General features: G+C 47.9%; 3 protein-coding genes across 16 annotated transcripts in view; 2 read left to right on the plus strand and 1 right to left on the minus strand.

Moving 5' to 3' along the window:
* The window catches only part of LOC125960055 (phosphopentomutase), a 55,166-nt gene that overhangs the window by 30,407 nt on the left and 4,098 nt on the right, over positions 1 to 20,661 (minus strand). The window contains exons 1-2 of one of the 6 annotated variants that reach the window (XM_049693217.1): positions 20,308 to 20,327; positions 14,811 to 14,855 (exon numbers count right to left, since the gene is read on the minus strand). The gene's annotated coding sequence lies outside the window, so the exon portion shown is untranslated. Of the gene's footprint in view, positions 1 to 14,810; positions 14,856 to 18,879; positions 18,913 to 19,016; positions 19,234 to 20,307; positions 20,328 to 20,661 lie in introns of those variants that run through there. The other 5 variants (XM_049693214.1, XM_049693216.1, XM_049693213.1 and 2 more) reach the window with 5 other exon arrangements.
* LOC125960119 (uncharacterized) lies at positions 3,403 to 6,323 on the plus strand. The gene is made up of 3 exons (XM_049693324.1): positions 3,403 to 3,791; positions 5,206 to 5,360; positions 6,218 to 6,323. Exons 1-3 carry the CDS (start codon positions 3,548 to 3,550, stop codon positions 6,233 to 6,235), a joined length of 417 nt encoding a protein of 138 aa, XP_049549281.1. The 5' UTR covers positions 3,403 to 3,547; the 3' UTR covers positions 6,236 to 6,323.
* Positions 7,604 to 16,811, plus strand: LOC125960080 (uncharacterized). Of its 9 annotated transcripts, XM_049693266.1 has the most exons (6): positions 7,604 to 8,635; positions 11,049 to 11,141; positions 13,450 to 14,112; positions 14,984 to 15,136; positions 15,489 to 15,672; positions 15,773 to 16,811. In XM_049693266.1, exons 1-6 carry the CDS (start codon positions 8,090 to 8,092, stop codon positions 16,240 to 16,242), a joined length of 2,109 nt encoding a protein of 702 aa, XP_049549223.1. In that variant the 5' UTR covers positions 7,604 to 8,089; the 3' UTR covers positions 16,243 to 16,811. The 9 variants fall into 9 exon arrangements, with proteins under 9 accessions (XP_049549223.1, XP_049549219.1, XP_049549220.1 ...); XM_049693262.1 differs by lacking the exons at positions 7,604 to 8,635; positions 11,049 to 11,141 and adding an exon at positions 11,289 to 11,409 and having other exon boundaries at positions 12,935 to 14,112; XM_049693263.1 differs by lacking the exons at positions 7,604 to 8,635; positions 11,049 to 11,141 and adding an exon at positions 11,419 to 11,473 and having other exon boundaries at positions 12,935 to 14,112.

Consider the following 20,661-nt stretch of genomic DNA (forward strand, 5'->3'; position numbering starts at 1 on the left):
AATAAGCGAAAGTGCGTCGCGATTTTTATCTACAGCTAGCCGTAGTTTTCTCTGTAAAATACAGACGCATGAAGAATATGGTACATCGGTCGAAAAGCTCTCATGAACAGCGAACTGATTGGTGGGTATTGTTGGAAATTGCAAATGCGTGCGATAGATGGCCAGAGTTGTGTTGCAGTTCAGTCATGTGTTAGTCGCTGCTAAGTCGGTAAGCATTCTTACAGTAAAAACATTAGTGATTGTTGCAGCTCAAAATGTCTCAGTTGCATTACTTCAGCTATTCTCCAACACAGTTTGACTGCGCTGCGAAGCGGTTTACCCTCGAGAGCGTTTAAGCGATTTATATAAGGGATGCAGTGGGAGAAATGTTGTAAATTTTACCAATACCAATACTGTACATGTACATGTTGTAGTTTGCAAACAAAAAAAACGAAAGCTAAACAACAAACAGCCATCGGAAACAAAAGTGATAACCAACATAGAAAGCAGCCTAGCAGGATCTCGGTAAAAACACAACTGTAAACTGGTTCCGAGAGCGTTGTAACCTATTGCCATTTCTAATGGCCTCTTCTATCAATCGAGTGAGACATTGGCGGTGTAGAAGCACCGTCTAAACAAGGGAGCTGGTGTAGCATCGTGCGCCGCTAGTGGGTTGTCTTGCAAGCTAGCAGCTAAGACTGTTTCTCAAACAATAAGCGCCACAGTTAGTCCAGGCGATATAAAAACGCTCTCTCTCCTTCACTCTCTCTTCCTCTCCCTATCCGTCTGTCTTTCTCTCTGTGTAGGTATGCAATACAATCCCCCCAATTTTCCCGAGGCCTTCCTTCCATTTTTCTCCATCATCTAATCGAGATTTCTTTCTGATAACATATATTAACCATAAATAAGAATAGGAATGGGCGCCATCATAACGCGGCGACTGAAATCGAGCGTAACACAATGAATCATAGTTAGGAGCTAACTAAATAATACGAATCTGAATGAATATCCTCTTGAGACCTTAAAGAAACCTACAATTAGCACACACGCGTTGTGACAGTGAAAACAGGAAAGCGAGAATGCGGACGATCGTTTAGCGAAACGCTACAAACGATCGAGGCGATCGCAATGATTGGTTGAAGCAGATCTTATGAGCCGTTAAGGACACATCATCAGTCAATCATTTGCCAGCCTACACACACTTAGCTACTGCGAATTGATTTATATGTACATGTACATGTGTGTGTACGTGTGTGGGTGTATGTAAACGTGTGTGTATTTCAGCGTGTAAGTGTGAGTATTCTAATGTTTGTGGCTCCCGTTTATAGCTGTACATGTGTTAGGCCTGTAGAACGATGTTTGGTTGGTTGAAAAAGTGAGGCCCCCTCTCTTGTTGTTAGACAGTGCCGAGTAGAAGCGATTCCGGGGGGAGCGTGGTGTTGGCGACGCAAGTTAATTGTTAAGAGATCAAAAATCCCCGAACAGATCGGACGGAGAGGATCAGAGCAACCATTTTGCAGGGACGACTGGCACACACACAAGCACACACCGTAATTACGTTTGAAGTTGCAGGTTGTTGGCAATAAAAGAGACAAACGCTCGAAACATTTACTCGAAACTCCCGTTTCTGCGTGTCATTTACATAATAAAACACCCGATAAACCCGTTCGTCAGAATTCACCATTTGTTTCTCGATCGTTGTGTGTTGATTTCATCGAAATGGTAATCACTCTGCCGGTCACTCACTATCAGCGGCTGAGAAACAATCGAACAGCACTCTAGGATGGTTGCAAGAGGCAGAAACTGTTCGATAACAGTCCCATACCCCGCTGCCCTGCTGCCGGTAGGACAGGTCAATAAATCATGCTCTCCTGGGTCCATTTAATTCAACGGAACAATCGGCACCGTACTTTTCCTGTCGCGACTAATTGCTGTCCAATATTTTAAAACGCTTATCTCTTCTTCAAAAGGTGTATCAACCGACATGGAGCCCGCCGTTGGGTTTGCTCTGGCCGAAGAGATCTCGTGGGAGTGACGTACGGCTAGCAGATGACGTAGCACCGTTTATGGTGGCCCAATTAAATGTTTTACATTTTCTTAAGCAATAATTCCGCTGTAGGGATCTTGCAAGTGACTCAAAAACGTTCATTAAACACCGAAAAGCGTAATGATACACTGACCATGCAAAACAGTATCCCTGTTGCGTTTCCCCCACTCCAATAATAAACTGTTGACACCATATGGTGTTTCCTCTAAAAAGCTCAATCCATCCTGACTCCTTTACATCAATCATTCGGGCAAAAGGCTGACTGGCGTTGGCTGCGGAAAGGGCCACGAGGGACCACGCGCAGCGACAATAAAACGCGGCAACCCCACAAGTTTTCCTCACCCTCACCCATTCCCCGCCGCCGCTCTCGAGTGGCTGCCGGGGGTGAAATGGTGTCATCCGACCACGGCGCGTTACCAGGCGCGAGTATCCACGCCGGGACCGGAGTGCCTATACCTTCTTCTGTCCGACGTTACGCGAGATGCCGCCTGCGCATGGTCCCCAGTCACGCCGGCAGCCTAGTGGCGCGAAAATATGGATGACGAGGATGACGATGACGATGACGACGACGACGATGGAACCAAACGGAAGCCAAACTATCGACCATCGCAGCTACAGGCGGACATCACACGGAAGGATGATCCAGTGGTCCAGAGGAGCAAAGTTCGAACACGAACCGCCAGTATCCCGCCGGCGAGCAACAGGTCCGGATCTGGAGAGTGCCAGCAGCTAGCCAGCTAGCCGACCGTGCGACCGTGCGGTCGTCGGAACGATCTTCGAAGAAGTAAACCCGCGAGATTATCGTGCCCGGCGTGGCCACAGTGTTTCACCTATCGCGGATAAGCCCAGGCAGCAGCCACAGCAAGATATGGATTATCGTGGATCATATTTCATTGGGTTTATCGCGTTGTCAGAGTTGGGCAGAGAAGAGCACGCGAGACCGATCCATGCCACTAGGCGAGTACTCCATGTTACCGACGACGACGACACCGACACCGGTTGCCAGTGATAAGATGACGGTGAGCTGCGTATCCCAACGCTAAAGGGTTTGACATTGGAGTCCCTAATAGTGTGCCAGTTTTACTGAGTATTCTTGATACAGATCGGAATACACTAAGGCCTGTGTGTTAATTAATCGTCCAAACAGAAACCAGTTTGGGGTGCTAATTTCCACATTAACCATTAGGTAGAATCGATGAAGCTCTCTGATTGAAATGACAGAGTTAAAATCAACCTCTCAGGTCAGTGTCGTTTGATCAAGTGCATCGTGAACTTGCGACCATCCGGCGGAGGGTACTCGTCTGGTAATCTGGCCGGCAGTGCGACTGTGAAGTGTCCGCAAAAATGCAATCCACCGACCTGGGCTGTATAGGGGAGGAAGTGTTCGAGGCAGATTCTCACGCTCCGAGATTCCCGCGTTCCCGATGCCGGAAGCTGTGGTTGCACTTCGGCGATACGCTCGTGTCTCTGTTTATCGTAGCACCGCTTGTGGTCACATACTGGCGTGGTACCTGGGGCTACATGGATCTGTACAGGGACCACTTTCCGGCCTGGCTATGCTTCGTGCTTGGGGCCACTCTCCACACCACCTTCGCACTGCTGCGGGAACCGCTGAACGCGAGTCTCGTGCTCGCCCGGAATGCACCGCGAAGCCGTTCGCGAACGCTTAAGCGATGGCTGATGGAACGTGTCTACACGTATGTCTTCAGCATGAGCTGCCTGATGCACTGGCGCGGTGGCTGGGAGGTGATGGTACTATACATTGGTGAGTCAGACATCTGAATGAATTGCGTAAGTCTAGTGTACAATAAGAGAAGCTTAGAAGGGGCAACATCAATAAGGCCTCCTAAATTGTTTCTTTTCATGTATCTAGAATAGTTGTCCAATTTAAGAAATGAATCAAACCACTTGTTACATTATTAGTTATAGTAAGTAAATAATGGTCACCTATATTACTAGAATAATGGTTTAAAAAACATTTACTTTAAAAAACAAAGCTGTAAAAATGTGTTGTTATTGAATCCGTTGTCATTTCGTCACCGCTGTAACTATTCGGAACAATATAATACTAGTTAAGCCCCAGTTTACGTTGTGACCAAGGTCGTACATTAATTTTATGTAAAATGTAATTCGAATTGCTTTGTTAAACAACTCATTAAATCAAATAGTATGTGTACACATTGTAGCACTCATTAGATTTGTAATGTTGCATTATGAGTTTTACTTTGCCACAAAAGCAATGCATAAACAATGAATCTAATAACAGACAAACATAATCAATACGCGTGACGTATCATCGACGAATCGCTTAGTTACTTGCTTTGCTAACATCTGTATCGTTTTTCTATCCAAAATTGATACCAATGGAAATGCTTCTATTCGGAACGATGCAAACGTACTTTGTAAGCAATCGATTAGTTCCACACCGACCTCGCGAGAGCATCCCCTCTATTGACATGGTGATTAGCGAAATTCTTATACTATTTACCGCATCGGATGCTAACGATCTTTGATGGCAGTGGCACTGTCGCTTACCTCACCGGTGCACATGTATACTAGTGTTCTCCTTACGAGTCGTTACGATGATTCTCGAAACACTCCTCAACCCAACGCTATTCAGTAAAGGGCTTGTAAGGCCGCGAGCGGCGCCCTTTGCTGGTGAGCTCACTAATTACCACGCAGTACCCGTTATGCATTGCCAATAACGAAATGCAGTTCTAAATTGCAACTATTAGCAAGCATTAGCGCGCAAAACAGGCTCAACGTCCCCATCACGTGTGACGTCGATAGAATTGCGGGCATTGTGGTCATACAGTGGCCACACCGGTTACCGGTACTCGGGCAGCCGGGATTAATTACAGCATGCCAATTTAAACCACACTGCTGCCTCTCGAACCTGGCCCTATGCAGGAGAGTATATACAATCAGATAACGGCGTACGCCGATATGGTGTGTGCGTCGTTTATCATCATCCTCATCAATCCTCCGAGCATGCTTCTATTTGCCTTTCGGCTTGCCATTTTGTATTGATATCTCTTCCACTCATGATCGATTGATGATTTATCAATGAATGATGATTAGGAAGTTAATAGTCATAGTTTTGACCATACCATACACACAAATGCACGCCGCAAGATGAATCAACAGCATTCGCTATTATGTTCTGCTTATCGTTTCAGACTTTCAGCTGTGGCCAGCGCTCGCCATTTCCGCGATCTGCCTCGCCGGCCTGGTGGCACTGAAATCAGTCCGCAATCTACTAGCGCCACCATTCATCATTCTCACCGATCGCAAGGAGGCAATGTTTAGCTTCCCGACGCGCTTCAGAATGAAGGTAAATATTTGCCGCCCATTAAATCGATTAGCACGTTGCCGACGTTTACCGCGAAACGACGCGGGACGCGCGTCTGGTCAGGGCGCTTGTTTAACGGCTTGACGCTCTTAAAACTAAGGGCGTAACGATCGAAAATATCCTGCCAAAATGGGTTCTCTTACAACTCGAAAAAGAAATTAGATTCATCCGGACAAGCACAATGGTGACGCGGCGCCAAGTGTCACCGCCACTCTTCGACCGGAAGGTAGTATCATATCTCGGTCGTCCTTGGCCACTTGGGGTCTGCTGACGATAAATATTGACGAAAAACCTCAAGTGGATATTTAACGGGCCCTTTCCTTCTGCCGTGTTTTTTATCCGTTTGGCATTTTGACGATCCTCGCTGGAATCCGAATGGGATTCTTTGGTGCCGTATTTTGACGTTTTTCTATCCAACGGCTAGAATAGCAAACAGCGATAAAGGACGCGTCATTCCCTGGATCTTTCGGGAATGGAAAAAATGGAAAAGCAATTGTCTCTCTAGTATTATTAAGGGGGCAGCAAGTAAGTATCGCTAGGAGCCATCCATTACATGATTACTACCGACTCATTGTCGGGCTGTAAAACAGGGTAATGATAACGCTTTAAACTCGTAACTACCGTAGACAAATGGAATGCACGAGACAGCAATTGCGAGTGTATCGCTTCTATTATTAGTGTCGCACAACAAACCATCCATCTGGAAGGCAGGTGCTCTGGAGGATATGAAGCGATTAAAGAAGTTTTATGAAGGAAAACCAATTGAGGAATGGACTTGCAAACACCTATAAGCATGTGTTAATGATGATGATCAGTGTCATAAACTGGATTCAATTTAGGTTTCAGATAAAAGATGAAAACAGTCACACACTGCATCCCAACCGGACGAGAGCACTCTATCAGCTGTTGTGATAGGAACGACAGCGTCATCAATGCCAACGGCACTAATACCAAATCAGTGCATCTACGTGAGAAAGTACAGCTTTTATCGCGATCTGCAACTCAATGATGCTGCAAGTAGAACAACAAACGGAGAAGAAGCCTTTGTCGAATCGCAACCGGCCCACTGATAGCGACTACACACCTTAGATCATATCATCCGGGTGCTCTTATCATTCGGGCGCTAGTCCGGACAACTTAAACTAGGGCTAGCGACTAGAGCCAGCCGATTCCGTAAACAAGTGAAAGATACTCCAGCGGCCAGCCTCTGCAACGTCAATCGGTGACCGACCCTTCAAGACCAATCATCATGCCCACGGGAACTCCAGCTCGACGACGACTACAATCGCACATCCCACCAACAAACACACCATTTTTGCAACAAAGCCACCCGTGAGATTTTTTTTTTGGTTGGAGATTTTTCGCAAAGTGAACCTTTGCCTTCCTGAATAGTGTTGTGTGCGGCCGTCTCGAGCTTGAGGAAGACGACACCATCTCATCATATCGGTTGTCAGATAGCGCGCAGGAACAACAATGTGACAGTTGTCCAATCTCACGCCACCTCCTCGCTCTCGATCGAATTCAGCGCAAGGCAACAACGCGTGGCCCGGCACTGTCTGTCCACCACTCCGTCTCTCCAGGAACCATTGAATATGGGATACGAATGTTTGGCTTCTGGATGCTTTCGAACAACGTGCGGACAGAAGCTTGGCACGATCATGTGGCGCCAACGGGAAAGAATGAGAAAGTTCCCCCTTTTCACTGGCCCCGCAACTGTTGTCCTCTACCACGCGGACCACATCCACGCGGTAATCGGACATCGAGTGGGAATTTTCCCGAAATATGGTCCGGAGGCTGTGACATGAATGACGTATCAGCCATTTCTAGGTACTAATCAGGCGCTGAGATCCGAGTGCGAGATCTGTGAAGCGTGGTGAACTCGTGGTGCACACCCCCTCTGGCTGTCTTGATAAGCTGCGTCCGTCTTCGGCGACAATCTTATCGATCGTCGAGAAGGTACGCGGGAGCATGGTGGTGGTTGGATCTCGAACGGTGAGGATGCATCTTCGCTGCCTGCCTGTCACGCATCAGCGCGTGTCTCCGCGGCGTAGTGGCAGGCGGCGCACCCTCTCCTACACCACAACACAGGACCAGTGAGAAGCCAGTCAGTAGTCAGAAGGAGGCTTAGCGCCCAGCGACTAGCAGCACCAGTACGTACACAAAGGCTACCCACGGAACTATAAAACCATTTGACACACTTCCGACCGTCAGTCCTCCAATCGGTGTCGGCCGGGGTGCAGCGCTACGATTACGATTAGTCGGCGTGCGGGCAAGACTAGCCTAGGGTGCGCTTCTTCACCACGCAGCGACAACGGCGAGTGTTTTCCAGACCAGTGCAGCGGCACGTTGCAACCGTACAAGAAGCCGGAGACCTCCGGAGCTGTCGAGAGCGATCGTCGCATGATCGTCGACCGGTGTGTGTGTGTTTGTGTCTGTGTGGCTACTGGATTCCGTACCACGGTCGCTCCTCTTTCGCGAGTGCTCGCATTGTGGTGCATATGAATGTGTGGCAACACGGCTAAGCGACCCAGGATTCGCCTCCTCTCTAGTGTGCGCGTGCGTGAACGATTCGCTAGCAGCAAAGTGGTGACGGGCGGCAGTGTAAGGGCGCAAAACAGGATCGACTGTTCCGACGATACCAGACCCCCGGAGGACTGTTTCCGTTTTTCGGACGATCCCTAACATCGCATCCCGAGAAGCAAAGCGACGGTATGCGCGGTAGTTTCTTGCAGCTTGACCAGCTCACTGGTAGAAAGGCTCGCAAGAGCCTGGACAATGGTGAGCCCAAGGTATCGGAGCTGCTAAACAACATCTATGCAGCCCTCGTGATCGGCCCGCTAGTGGTCGGGTTTTGGCGGGGTACCTGGAATCTCATGGATGAGCTCCTCTTCCCGCACGATGAACTGTGGCGCATGGCGGCCTTGATGCTGTTCGGCAACGGTGGCCATCTGCTGTTTATACTGCTACAGGAGAAGATCACCGGATGGCTGGACGTGTATGAGCATCCGGTTTCGTTTTATTGCTGGTCGCGGCTCTACACCTACGTCTACGGTTCGATGTGCGTGGCGACCTGGCGTGGAGGATGGATTCTAATCGACCATTACGCGCCACCGAACCTACTGTTCTTCATCGAGGCATCGATCGTGGTGCTGCTGGTGCTCGGTTCGGTCAACAGTTTCTGTAACGTGGCCGGTGCCCCGTTCGTCAACGATTCTCCCTCCGGTTACTTTAGTGTTCCGACCTACTTCAAAGCGAAGGTAAGCATCACATACAGGATCCCCTGCTCGCACTATCGGGGATTTCCGCTTATCGACACACTTGCACAGGCATTAGAGTTGACCATTCGGCAAATTGGCAAAATGGTCAGATAACCCGACACTCGCCTTATCAGAGAACGGCTGAGCGATCTACGTTCTGCATCAATCGGGACTCGGAAAGCCCTCGCTATCTATTGATTCCAAGTGCACGCCAAGCAGGTCCAAGTATCAAGAACACTCGAGTGCGGCGAGCACGTTGCAATTCAAATTGATACCGAACGCAGCGAAAGTCCTTTACACATTGAACCCATAAATCGGCAATTCCATAATCGGTCGAGGCTACACATTGAGATGCCGAACGGATTAAGGCGCTCGTGTCTGATTACAGCATAAGCCAAGGGGGTAAAAGCAAGCATGCTGCACTTGTTATGACATTCCATGCGCGTTCCTCCTGATAGCGCGATCGCAGGCAGCGAATGAACTTTTCCATTCCGTTCCCCGCGATGCCTCGATTGTCACCTTGAGTGTTCCGATTGGCCACACGCTAAGAACGACATAACAGATGACAACGCACTCTGTGCATCGATAATCCGATCCGGCTCGGGTGCCTTTCGGCAGTCTTTCCATTCAGACAAAGTGGAAAATTCCCATTCCGATTGACTCATCAGCAGCAACTGCCGCCTACCGTGTGTGCGTGTGTTGGCAGCCGCTGATAGCTAACCGGTAACGTAGCGGGCTAACCGACCTACGGCACTCGAATGGATCACCACCGCGGTTGGACAAAAGTGCGTGAGCGTGAGGAGCAGTACATGTAAACTTTCGTTCACGTTGGCTGATAACGCGCTCCAAGCGCCCAAAGAGCGTCTTGATTATCACACGCACGCCACCAGAAGCAACAGCGTTCTCAGTAGTTCGCTCACCGAAGCAGCGTGCTCCTAATCCAAACGGTACCGATGCAACCATGAACATGGTGTGGTGTCCGTGCACTGCAAGACCATGTCTCTATGCTCTCACCGCTCACCCTCAGCCAACAGACCAGCAACCAGCGTATGGCGGGAGGGTTATGAGACCGTGGGCCAAACAAATCAAAGCTTCCGCTCAGCGACGTACCTTTCCATGGCTGTACAACGGCGCACAAAGATAGTGAGTTGTAATCATCTTTTCCTGTTTTTTTTTTTCATCCTTCGTTTTCTTGTGTGACAAACTGGTCAATCGAATATATATAGTTCATCGTCTGTTCTGGAAACATGACGAGAAGAGCGCTGGGAGTTATGAAACGGCTTATCGCCTTCTTCTAGCCAAGCAAATTGGGAAACATTAACCTAAGATTGATTGGTTACCGACAACTAGAATATTCTTTACGTCATGCTTTATCGCTTCATTGAATGCACTTAAAAAAAAGTTGCCAATTGAATATAAAAGCTATAACTAATGCCGGTTCCATATTAGCACCTCTGACCAATCCGTTATTTGGAAGAATAACCTGCTAGAAAGCGTAATTAAAATAGGTGTAGAGTCCACGACGGCCAAACAGCAAACCGTTTTATTGCATCATCATCATCATCACCAGTACTAAAACCATCCGATTGATTGGATAAAAACCATAGGTTACTAGAATTTACAAAAGCCATAGATTGCTAGAAACAAAAAACATAACTCTTATAAAATAGAACAGAAAATAATTGATTAATCTAACTTGTGGTACACCACATCCACGCAAAACTTAACTTTGCACAAAAATGTGAAACAGTTAATAACTCAGTTAATAATTTCACAAAGGCTTTGAAATGCACGCAACCAGGGGACAGAAAAGAGACGACAGAAAAAGACGTTCAAATTGCGCTAGGTAGATCGGATCAAGTAATTTCGCAACAAAAAAAGGCGGAACATCTTTGAACAAACCAAAACCAGAGCAAGCGGTATGCTGGGCATCATGGATGGTATTGGAGGGGTCAAGCTGGAAGCTGGCCATATCACAACTACTATAACGTTGACAGCCGATGATCGAGGATATGCTCTGACCCCCTGTGGAAGCATAACAACCACTAGCAAACAACCACCACCAACAGATCCAACGGACGCCAGAATTCATTGCCCGGGGGCATGGTTGTTGGTAGTGCAAAAAACCGCTCTGCTCTCCATCTCTCTCTATATCTCTCTGTCATACTCTCTGTTAGTGGTGGTTTAGATGCAATATATTAAAGCTATATGATCGACGTGGTGGCGTTGTAAATAAGGGGGAGAACACTTGGTCACAGGGCCTGTCACCGGATTGTGTCTCTCGAATACTGTGATGCGGACGTCACTCAGTGGCTGTGCTGTATGTGTGTTCCAGGGCTCCAATCGGCCTCTTCCGATCGGGCCACTCACGCACTTTTAAAAGAATCACCTTTGGCAGGGCTAGTGAGGGCAGGGATCCGATGTGCACGACGGACGGAAGCCGATGTTTGAGGTACGCCGCCAAAGCAGTGCGGCGGCCCTCTCGACCGGTGAGCGCGAACGATCGGTCCCCGTGGATCATGATGATGATGGTGATGCTGTACTGGCTATTACTAGTGAGCGCCGATTGGGATGGCCAAGTGTGTCGCAGTGGCACACATCCTCGAGTACGACCGGACCAAACTAGTCCATCGTGAGCAGCCGGCCGACGAACGCGGGCCCACACATTGGCTGGCTGATTAGAACAATTTGGATGATAACCAGTAGTCGCTTCCCGATCTATGGCTGATTCGGATGATTCGTACTAATCCGATTACTCTCTGACGGCGGCCCCGGTACGACGGCGACGACGCAGCGCTGTACTGTCGTATGCCGTGCTGTTGTTCGCCATTTATTTCGGTCGAAATCGAATGTTCCATCGCGATCGTGATCATCAGTTCGCCTCCAGAGACCCAGCTCGCCAGGATCAAGCATTGCCATTGGCGACGCTACGGTGTGTTGTTGAAGTGTATAAGGTGCCACGCGCACGCACTTTCCATTTGCTTATAAAAAAGTGCACTGAGTAGTACGTAGGATTTGTGCACGCACTGTGTATCACCGAGGCACCCAGACACAGTGGGATTCATAGTGAAAAGTGTTTGCTCCGCCGTCGTTTGTGTCAATTGGATTATCCATCACATTTAAGGTGACGAACACAACCGCCGCACAACAAGTCGCACGCCCTGTGTCCATTTTGCGAGGTTATTTATGCTAATGGGCGGCGATCGCAAAATCAGGGATCAGGAGAGGTAGCGAAGTGAAGATCCCCACCACCGCGGCAGCATAACGCACTGATGATGACGCACGCTAACGACGGTCGTGGCAACACCAAAGTGGAAGGTATCTGGGCCTAGTAATTGATCTCGCTCGATCTCGAATCGATTACCGATCGCCTGTGTTCACAGGTGCACCCGGGCCAGTAGCGTGTCTACCATTGCCAATTTGTAAATGCCACCATCTGCTTCTGCTATTGCAACAATTGTGCTCGAACACTGCAAAAACCGGGACCGATAGCATTCTCTGCGTGGCTAAATGGTGTGTCGATCAAAATCGTTAGTTTAACCACAACGACCAGCTTGAGTAGTCGATTGGATAGGCCGTGGCGTTTAGTTGATGATGCCAGTTCCAGTTTTATCGTAACCAGCATGTTGCTTATCAATAAACTTCGTTCGTTGCAAGCAGTTCATTCACTTCACCGGCTAGTAACAGATAGCAAAGAAAAACACCAGCTGCTAATGATTGACCACGAATGAATGTGCGCAAATGATAGCTTAGTTATCGGTGCAGTGGAACTGTGGTGTGATGTGTGCAAAAGGAAAACTCTCCATATTACGGTGTGTTCGCGATGCTTCTTCTTTCGATCAATAAAGTTGTGACGGTTTGCTTCTTAACCATCCTATACCATTTCAATCTAGAGTAGCAGTGCATATAACCTAGTCTCCACCTGCTAGAGGCACCGGTGATCATATAGTTATCCTCTTTGTAGACTCTTGAACCAACCCAAAACAATCCAAAGCAAAAACTCAATTCCATGGCAAAACCTTTGCCCAGCAGGGGCCCAGCGGCACCGCTAATGACTTCCATCTGTTTCTTGTCCTCTATCTATCCTCTCTGTGTCTTATCTGCGACGAATCCAATCAGTTTTGATCAGTTTTCGGTTTGAGCATACATCCATCACACAGCAGGTTGGCAATTAGAACATATGCCGGTGCTGGTTCCATTGCACTGGCCGTGACCGTGAAAGACAAACAAAACAAATCGTTCATCAAACCCCACTGCTACTCTCCTGCTGCTGCTGACAAACTGCTTTTCCATTTGCAGCACCTATCCTGTCTGTCCTGCGGGTAAAAGCACTCGACGACGTGAATGGTGAAACGGTCGGGGTTTGTGGTTTGGGGACACATAGGACGCATTCCGATGCGTAACGACTGCGACCGGCCATACGCGACGGGAAATTATCGGTACGCGTCAAAAGCAGGTTTATTACTGCGCTGGTAAGGAGAAAGAGAGACGAAACGTTGACGTAGATCACAACAGCATCACTCTCCAGCACCGGTTCAACTACTGTGAAGTGAACGTGGGTGCGCGTGGACGCGGAAGGAGTGAGTCAGTGAGTGATTGAGGGGGTAGCTAGTGCCGGTGGCGTAGTGGCTATAGTAGTTGATCGCACATATGCGGAAACCTGGCTGCAGTGAGACCCAGAGTGAACCGTGGAACCGTAAAAGTGAATGTTTAGCATCGAGACAAACGCGACACGAACGCTCGAGTGAGCAAGATTGGTGCGCGGTGCAGGTTTGGTCAAACAAGGGTGGTGGCTAGAACCGCTCTGGTAGCAGCAGCAGCAGCAGCAGCAGACAGAGAACCCGAGCGCCACCCTAGCCAACCGAAGCATCAACATGCGAGGCAGCATAGCCGGGATCGAGGATGGTTTCGTTGGCGTTGGCGTTAGCCGGAAGGCGATCGTGGCTGATGGTGGTCCCGATGGACCAAAAGCATTGCCCGAAGCTCCGACCTACCACGAGCATTTGCTGCAGCTGATCGATTACCTATACGCCTCGCTGGTCGTGGCGCCGCTAGTAGTGGGCTATTGGCGAGGTACCTGGAACCTGATGGCCGAGTACATCTACCCATCCGATCTAACGACCAGCCTGCTAGTATCGCTTGCCATCGGCATCGTGGGCCATCTGATATTTAACCTGTTTCAAGCCAGCTTCCGGCAGAACCTGAACGCCGATAAGCACCGAATAGCGTTCTACATCGGATCGCGCGTGTACACCTTTCTCTACGCCGTGGTCTGCGTTAATGGGTGGCGCGGTGGCTGGCAACTAATCGATCTGTACACCACGCACGACGTTCTGTACGTCGTGCTCATAACGCTCGGCTGTCTCTTCCTGCTCGCTTGTCTCAAGGGAGTGCGCAATGTGATGAGCGCCCCGTTTGTCATCGTCAACGACTCCCAGCAGGAGTATTTCGATGTACCGACCTACTTCAAGCTAACGGTGAGCCTACCCGACGGGGCACCATGGTTACCCCTAGCAACCTCTCATGCATGCACTCCGTTTGAGTCTCACGCGATCGCCTTATGTTCTACATTAACAACGCGATGCCCGTGTCACGGGCGCAATTCTCACCGAGCTGCGATAGCGCAATCCCTTGCTCGCAAAATAGGAAATATCAACACGAAACCGGCAAACAATGATGTCCATCATCTGAGCCGCTAAGCCGTAGATCCGCTAGAAAACACACGTTCACCCTTGCAGGTTAAGATCACAGTCGGCCCGCCGGCGGATGTCCACATTTCTGGTTTCTTATCGAGAGGCGTAAGTGGGAGTGCTTATACTTAAATCAATACCACGAGTGGCGAGTCACATGCCACAACAAGTTAATCTGCACAACCTCTACAAGAGGTCACGCTCGTCGTTGATCGTAAAACGGTATTTTCTCTAACTCGAAACATTTCTAGCTTCTGATGCTGATCCAACATCCAACATACTGTATTGCTTATCAGTTCGTAGTCGAGATTTCGACAAGTAAATAATGTAATAATGTGAAAGATACCACAGCCAGCAAAAAAGGTTGTCACATCAGACATTGCATATCAAGGTCGGCGTTTCTTCTCTTCCAAAGGCTTCTCCTTTTCACAAAGGGGTCTTAAGATATCTTTAAGCATCATAAATCATAAACCCAAGTCGCTTACCACATACAGCTCGTGTGCGTGCGTGTGTGGGTGCTGTTGAAAGAACTGAAAGAAATGCAGAGAAAACAAAAGGTTAACGAAACCCAATTCCAATACAAATCAATCCGGTGTGAAATGTTAGATGTGTAAAACGATTAAGCATTAAATCCATTTCCAATTTCTATCGTTTACAGGGCTCCAAAGACCCGGGACTCTATGTGCTGGATTGTATGTTCTCCGTACTGGTGATCGGTTCGCTGGTGGTGTTCGTTTGGCGTGGCCTCTGGGTCCTGCTCGATCTTAAGCTGTTCCCTGAAGATCAAGGCACATCCGCGTGGGCCTCGGTGGTAAGTTTCATAAGCGATCAACAATACTGCCGTGTTCCTTAAACCATCGCGCAACAAAACATGCGCAACGGCCTCGGTAGGTCGGGTGACCACCTTCACCTTGTGCGATGTGCTAATGTTCACCGAGGGCCATTGTAGGCGGTGGCAAGAATGGGAGAAAATGGTCATCTCAATACCTCACTGATCAAGTGACAAAAGCGAGACCAATCAAAACCCTTGAGCCACTGTAATTCAATCAGCTAAACCAGATTACCTTTTCTGTGGGTCGCAAGATTGAGATGAAAGGAATGTGACTTATTGCGGGACCTTAACACCGTTTCTCTGCTCCCCTTTCTCTTCCATCCACCTCCAGCTCATCGGATACGGTGTGACCGGAGTGACCTTCTCGCTGCAGCCACTGATGCGATGGACCTGCGATCGTTTGACCGGTTTCTGGCGTGTCGTCGTAGCCGATTGCTTCCTGTTCTTCAGCTTTATCGGCACGATCAATGTGTGGCGAGGTGTCTGGCAAGCACTAGATACCTTTTTTCTTCCTGGTAGGTTTTGACTGTTTTCTCCTTCATGAGATGATTACTCGTTCTGCTAAATTTGTACTAAATCATACCATTCCTTCGTTCTCTTTCCCTTGGGCTAAAGATCAAAAACTGTTGAGCAACTGGATCACACACGGTGCCTCACTGTTGCTCCTAATTCTGCTAAACTGTTCCAACTCGGTGCTAGTCCGTGGCGTGTACATCGATGCGGAGGAACCAGCCGGCCAGTGCGTCGTTTTTCCGGTGTACTATATCCGGTTGTTCTTCCAGAAAGAGCGCAACAAGAAGCAACGGCGCTTGCTCGATACACTTGAGCGTGCCGATCTAAACAGTACTGCTGGAGTGTTGCAGGACAAGAAACCCCAGCCCTTGCCCATCGTCATACCCCACCAGCAACAGCTACAACAGCAGCAGCAGCAGCAGCATCATCATCACCACCATCACCATCCGCATCATGCTGCCGATCAGAACCATCAAGTGATTCGTAATCTAGAAGCCGTGCCATTGACGATTATCGAGGATCCGAAAAGCAACGGTGATCATCCCACCAGTCACCCGCCCACTAGCAACTAGCTACTTTCGCTTCATTCCCGAGAGTCAAAAGAAAGGGTGGAAGGCTCTAGCTGCCACTGTGTGTCGCATTCCAAAGCACTGAACCAAACCTCTGGTGATGGTTGGATAAAGGTCCCATTGCACTGTAACTGACACAGCGTACGGGTAGCACCTACATTCTGGAGGGCAACAGCATCATTGCTACTACTTCCTTTGCTGTATGATCGTGTGTAGTGGCGCTATTAGATTGGGCATCAAAAAACCCCCCAAAAACAAACCCTAGCAGTATACCAGATGAAGCTAAGCGATAAGCCATAATTTCCGTAAGTCGATCGTGTAGATGTAGTTTCTTTGATGTAAGCTAACCACTAGTAGTACACCGGCTAAGTCGTCACCTACCTAATAAGTGTAGTACTGCTGCTGAGCATAAGTCACCCTATGTTACGTGTTAAAAGTCCCGCGAATCGAGATGGATTAAAACCTCCGCTAATCGGATGTGCCGGACCATCCAACTTCTTTTATTTATAAAAAACAACCCAAATGTGTCTTTTATTTTGTGTCTTTTTTGTAAATATACTATAAAAATGAGGTCGAGTTAGTCGAGTTGATTTTAATAGTGCGACGTGTGCGTTTGGAATCCGAAACACTAACGACACGATCCTATCATCGCCAGACTGTTTCAGGCAAGAGAGTGGAAGGAGCATCATCAATTAATTAATTAAATCTGTCGGCGTCATGTAAATCAGATGAAGGAAAATGTAAACCGTTCGCCTTGATAAAGATTCGTTTTTTTTTTTGCAAGATCGATCGGGTAGATCTCTATTACAAAAGTTCAAGAAAGCCGTTGGTTAGAATACATTTAACAGAATTCGTGTTCGTTTAGTATAAGCAAAGTATTCCGATCCGATCTAGAATGCGAGATCGCAGCATGCTTTAGAATGTACTTGACCTTCTATATGCATTAGGCACAGAACGAAACGCGATTAGCCCAAACATTCATGAGAATGTAAGCGAGGCCCGAGGGAATAAACGCCGCGAAGCGATTCCGCGATGCTAATACCGCCAACAACGAAAACTGCTGACCGCTAGGAAAAGGAAGTAATTGTAGCGCAGCGATAGAAAAAAAAACAACAGGGTTCCATTACTCACTACTGAATGCCGGCTCGGACCGCTGGCATTAGCGACTGACCGGCCCTCATCTATCACTTATTGGCAACATGCTGACAGGCGCTCATTGATAAATTGACATGCGCTACGAGAACGGGACAGGATAATCGGTTAGCCGCATCCGGGATCCGGTGATGGACGCCGAGTTCTAGGCATCAAATCATCCGTTCATTCGCATAATTTCCTTCTAAACGTACTGCTCACTGACCACCACCCTCACCGCTTGCCGATCAACGAATCCACCACACATGATCGCACGGTACCAGCATCACGGAACCCGCAACAGGAAAGAAGAAATAAACGAAATTCTCCTCCGCACGCGAAGCTATCCCTTCGAACAAACGTTCAACCAGGCCCACGGGAGGGGGGCCATTCAAATGAACTAATTTTTATTACCGTGGCACGGGACGAGACGGAAGCTCTGAACTTCCTCCCCCATCGCGCCCCATCCTCCAGAGTTGGTATTTCGGGCCACGCGTATAATTTAGTTTCATTTAATTTTAATCCATTCCGCGCACCGGCAAGGGGGCTCAATTGACGCTAACTACAGCCGAAGGTAAACCTACGGCTAGCCCGCATAAACAGTCGTCTTATCGCAAATAGCGTGCGGTGGACTATGGTGCACTGCTATTTATAGGCGGGTGGCGAGTGATGCATTCCTTCATTTAATAACTGTAACCACGTTTGCTGGTTGAGCGTACAAGCAAGAAGGTATTAGAACGCTGGCGTAAGTCTAGGTTAAAGCCCATTATACAAGTCTCTTACGCGAAACCAACCAACTATAGGCTACAATCTGATCATACTACAATCTCTATCGTGACGAAACCAAAAAAAAATTAAATGAAAGCCACTTATGCTGCTCCGTATGCCACATGCCAAACTATGCCACCGCGCTGACAGATGATAAGACGCCGCCGGTCAGTAACGACGCTAATAAACCAACAGCAACAATACGCACTCCTTTCGCGTCATCTTCGTTAGCATAAATATAGCGATCGTGCTTACGCATGACAGGCGCGGTTTCGTTCTCTCGCCCTGAACCGCCCTAATGGACCATGACGTGCTTAAGTGATAGCTTAAGTGATGATTCTAATGATTTCTATCAAAACCATAAAAAAATAGTTACTTTTTTCGCTAGCCATATGACAATGTCATTCTACCATATAGAGCCTCACTTCCCCGGTCAACGACCGGATGCTGTTTCCGGTACACTGCTGCTAGTTTAGCACGAAAGAAGTCAAGAAAACGACACAATCCGTTGGCACAGCCGCGACACAAGCATGACTGACCCTGCGGAAGCAACGATACACTTTCATCAAACGCCACTAACGACCGGGCGTTGTAAGTAAGCTGATCAAGACATGTGCAGACATTGTAGGCAAAAGAGAACCGCAAACATCGTGTACTCACGAGCAGATACTACCGTGATTGCAACCTTGGCACCAACTCAAGATTCTAGATCATGCTACTCTTAAAACGCAATCTACTCACACCAAGGTGAAGGGCAAATGAACGTGTTTCGTCGATCCATTTATTAGTTATGCTTCCGTCACAAAAAAAAGGTCACTAACAAGCGCATCTCGCCGTACTGGCGCATCAAGAATAATCGATTGAGACGATATACTTACTTCACACGCGGTTAAACAACAACAGCACAAGCGACCAAATCAAAAGCACTGTCAACGCTGGCCGAATTCCACGCGAACGAGCACACTTGAAAATATTTGAAAATATCACCCAACCTCTCGGTTCTCTCGTCGATGAAGGTTACTGCTACTGTGCACGCTCGATGGTCCGACGAAATACACAACGGCAAGCGCCAAGACACTGGCCCGTCCGTTGAACTTTAATTGCACCACGAAGATGCGTAGAATAATCTGGCGTTTTTTGGCATGTTCGGCTATGAACACATCCCACCAGTCCCACACGCCCAAACCACCCAAACATCCTTCACCCATTGTGGTCGACCACAATGAGAATGTCGAATTAAAGTCGAACATTCGTGCATCCGACCACAGAGCGAGGTACGATGAAGACGGTATGGTCTTCCAATTATGAGATTGTCGCAGATTCAAGAAACAGTGTTTGCTCTGGTGGTTGACTTGTAATTTCGTTTGTTTATACACAGTCCCTTGTGCGCATCGGTGGAGCAGGTCAGCAAGATGTTAGAGCTGTGATGGTCGCCTTTGGTACCCCATCGTGACCCCAGTCTTGTCTGATACACCAGGACCCTCCTATTAGGTGTATTACGATATGAGACAAGTACATAAACATTCTATAGTCCTATCTAGTTACATAAACACACACAATTTAGAATACAATCATGTACATTCTATACGAAATTTGAGCATCCTTCCATTTAACTTCATACAAAGCGCACCGATCGTTTATCATTTCGAAGTTCACTAAATTATACCAATCGAATCCACATAAAGTATCTTCAAGTACTAGATGATTTATGAGACGGAACATTTACGAGACGGAACACAATCCCTTGGCCTTGATGGAAGTTATCGGCCAAAAGATCGAAAACGAGTTCGTATAACCATGGAACGCGTGCTACCGAAACGAAAAGTATTAACATATTCTAGCCAGTGAACCGATCTTCAAGACAAAAGACTGTTTACAGAATATTGGGTTATAAATCGATGAAATTAAGTATCCAGGATACACAAAACTGATTGTCATCGAGCTAGAAAGATCAAAAAGACGATGCTACCATGCGCCTCCATCAATATACCAATAACCAGGCACCTCCATTACATCGTAGGTCATGTGTTAAACCTCCTTTTTCTTAATTCAGCATGCGACAGAATTGGACAGACGCGTAATACAAGTTTACCAATGTACCACCATTTATAAAAAAATAATATCTGTTTGGATTGAATTGTACGCAAATTTATTTTAAGTTTATTTTACCCTTTATGAAAACATATCCATCCAAACCAAATATTGCACTAGAACGTTCCACTCCTCCTCCCGGACGGTACCGATAACCGGCAGAACGGCCACTCGATGGTGGACGCTACTACTATTTGCGCATTTTCAACAATCGCGACTACGCGAACGAACAATCAGTTGTCTCTTTTCACTTTAATGAAACAAAAACAAGAAACCCAATACCCTACGTCGCGTCGATCACTTCTCATGAGATGGTTCAGATATTTTTACAGACCGGACGCCACGGAATACACGAACACGGGTCGATGGCGGGCTCTTGGGTCTCGCTGACTCTGCGCAATCGCAATCGCCGATCGCAAACGAGCTATCGGT

The sequence above is a fragment of the Anopheles darlingi genome, chromosome 2 (assembly GCF_943734745.1).
Source record: "Anopheles darlingi chromosome 2, idAnoDarlMG_H_01, whole genome shotgun sequence".
In the NCBI taxonomy this organism is placed as follows: domain Eukaryota; kingdom Metazoa; phylum Arthropoda; class Insecta; order Diptera; family Culicidae; genus Anopheles; species Anopheles darlingi.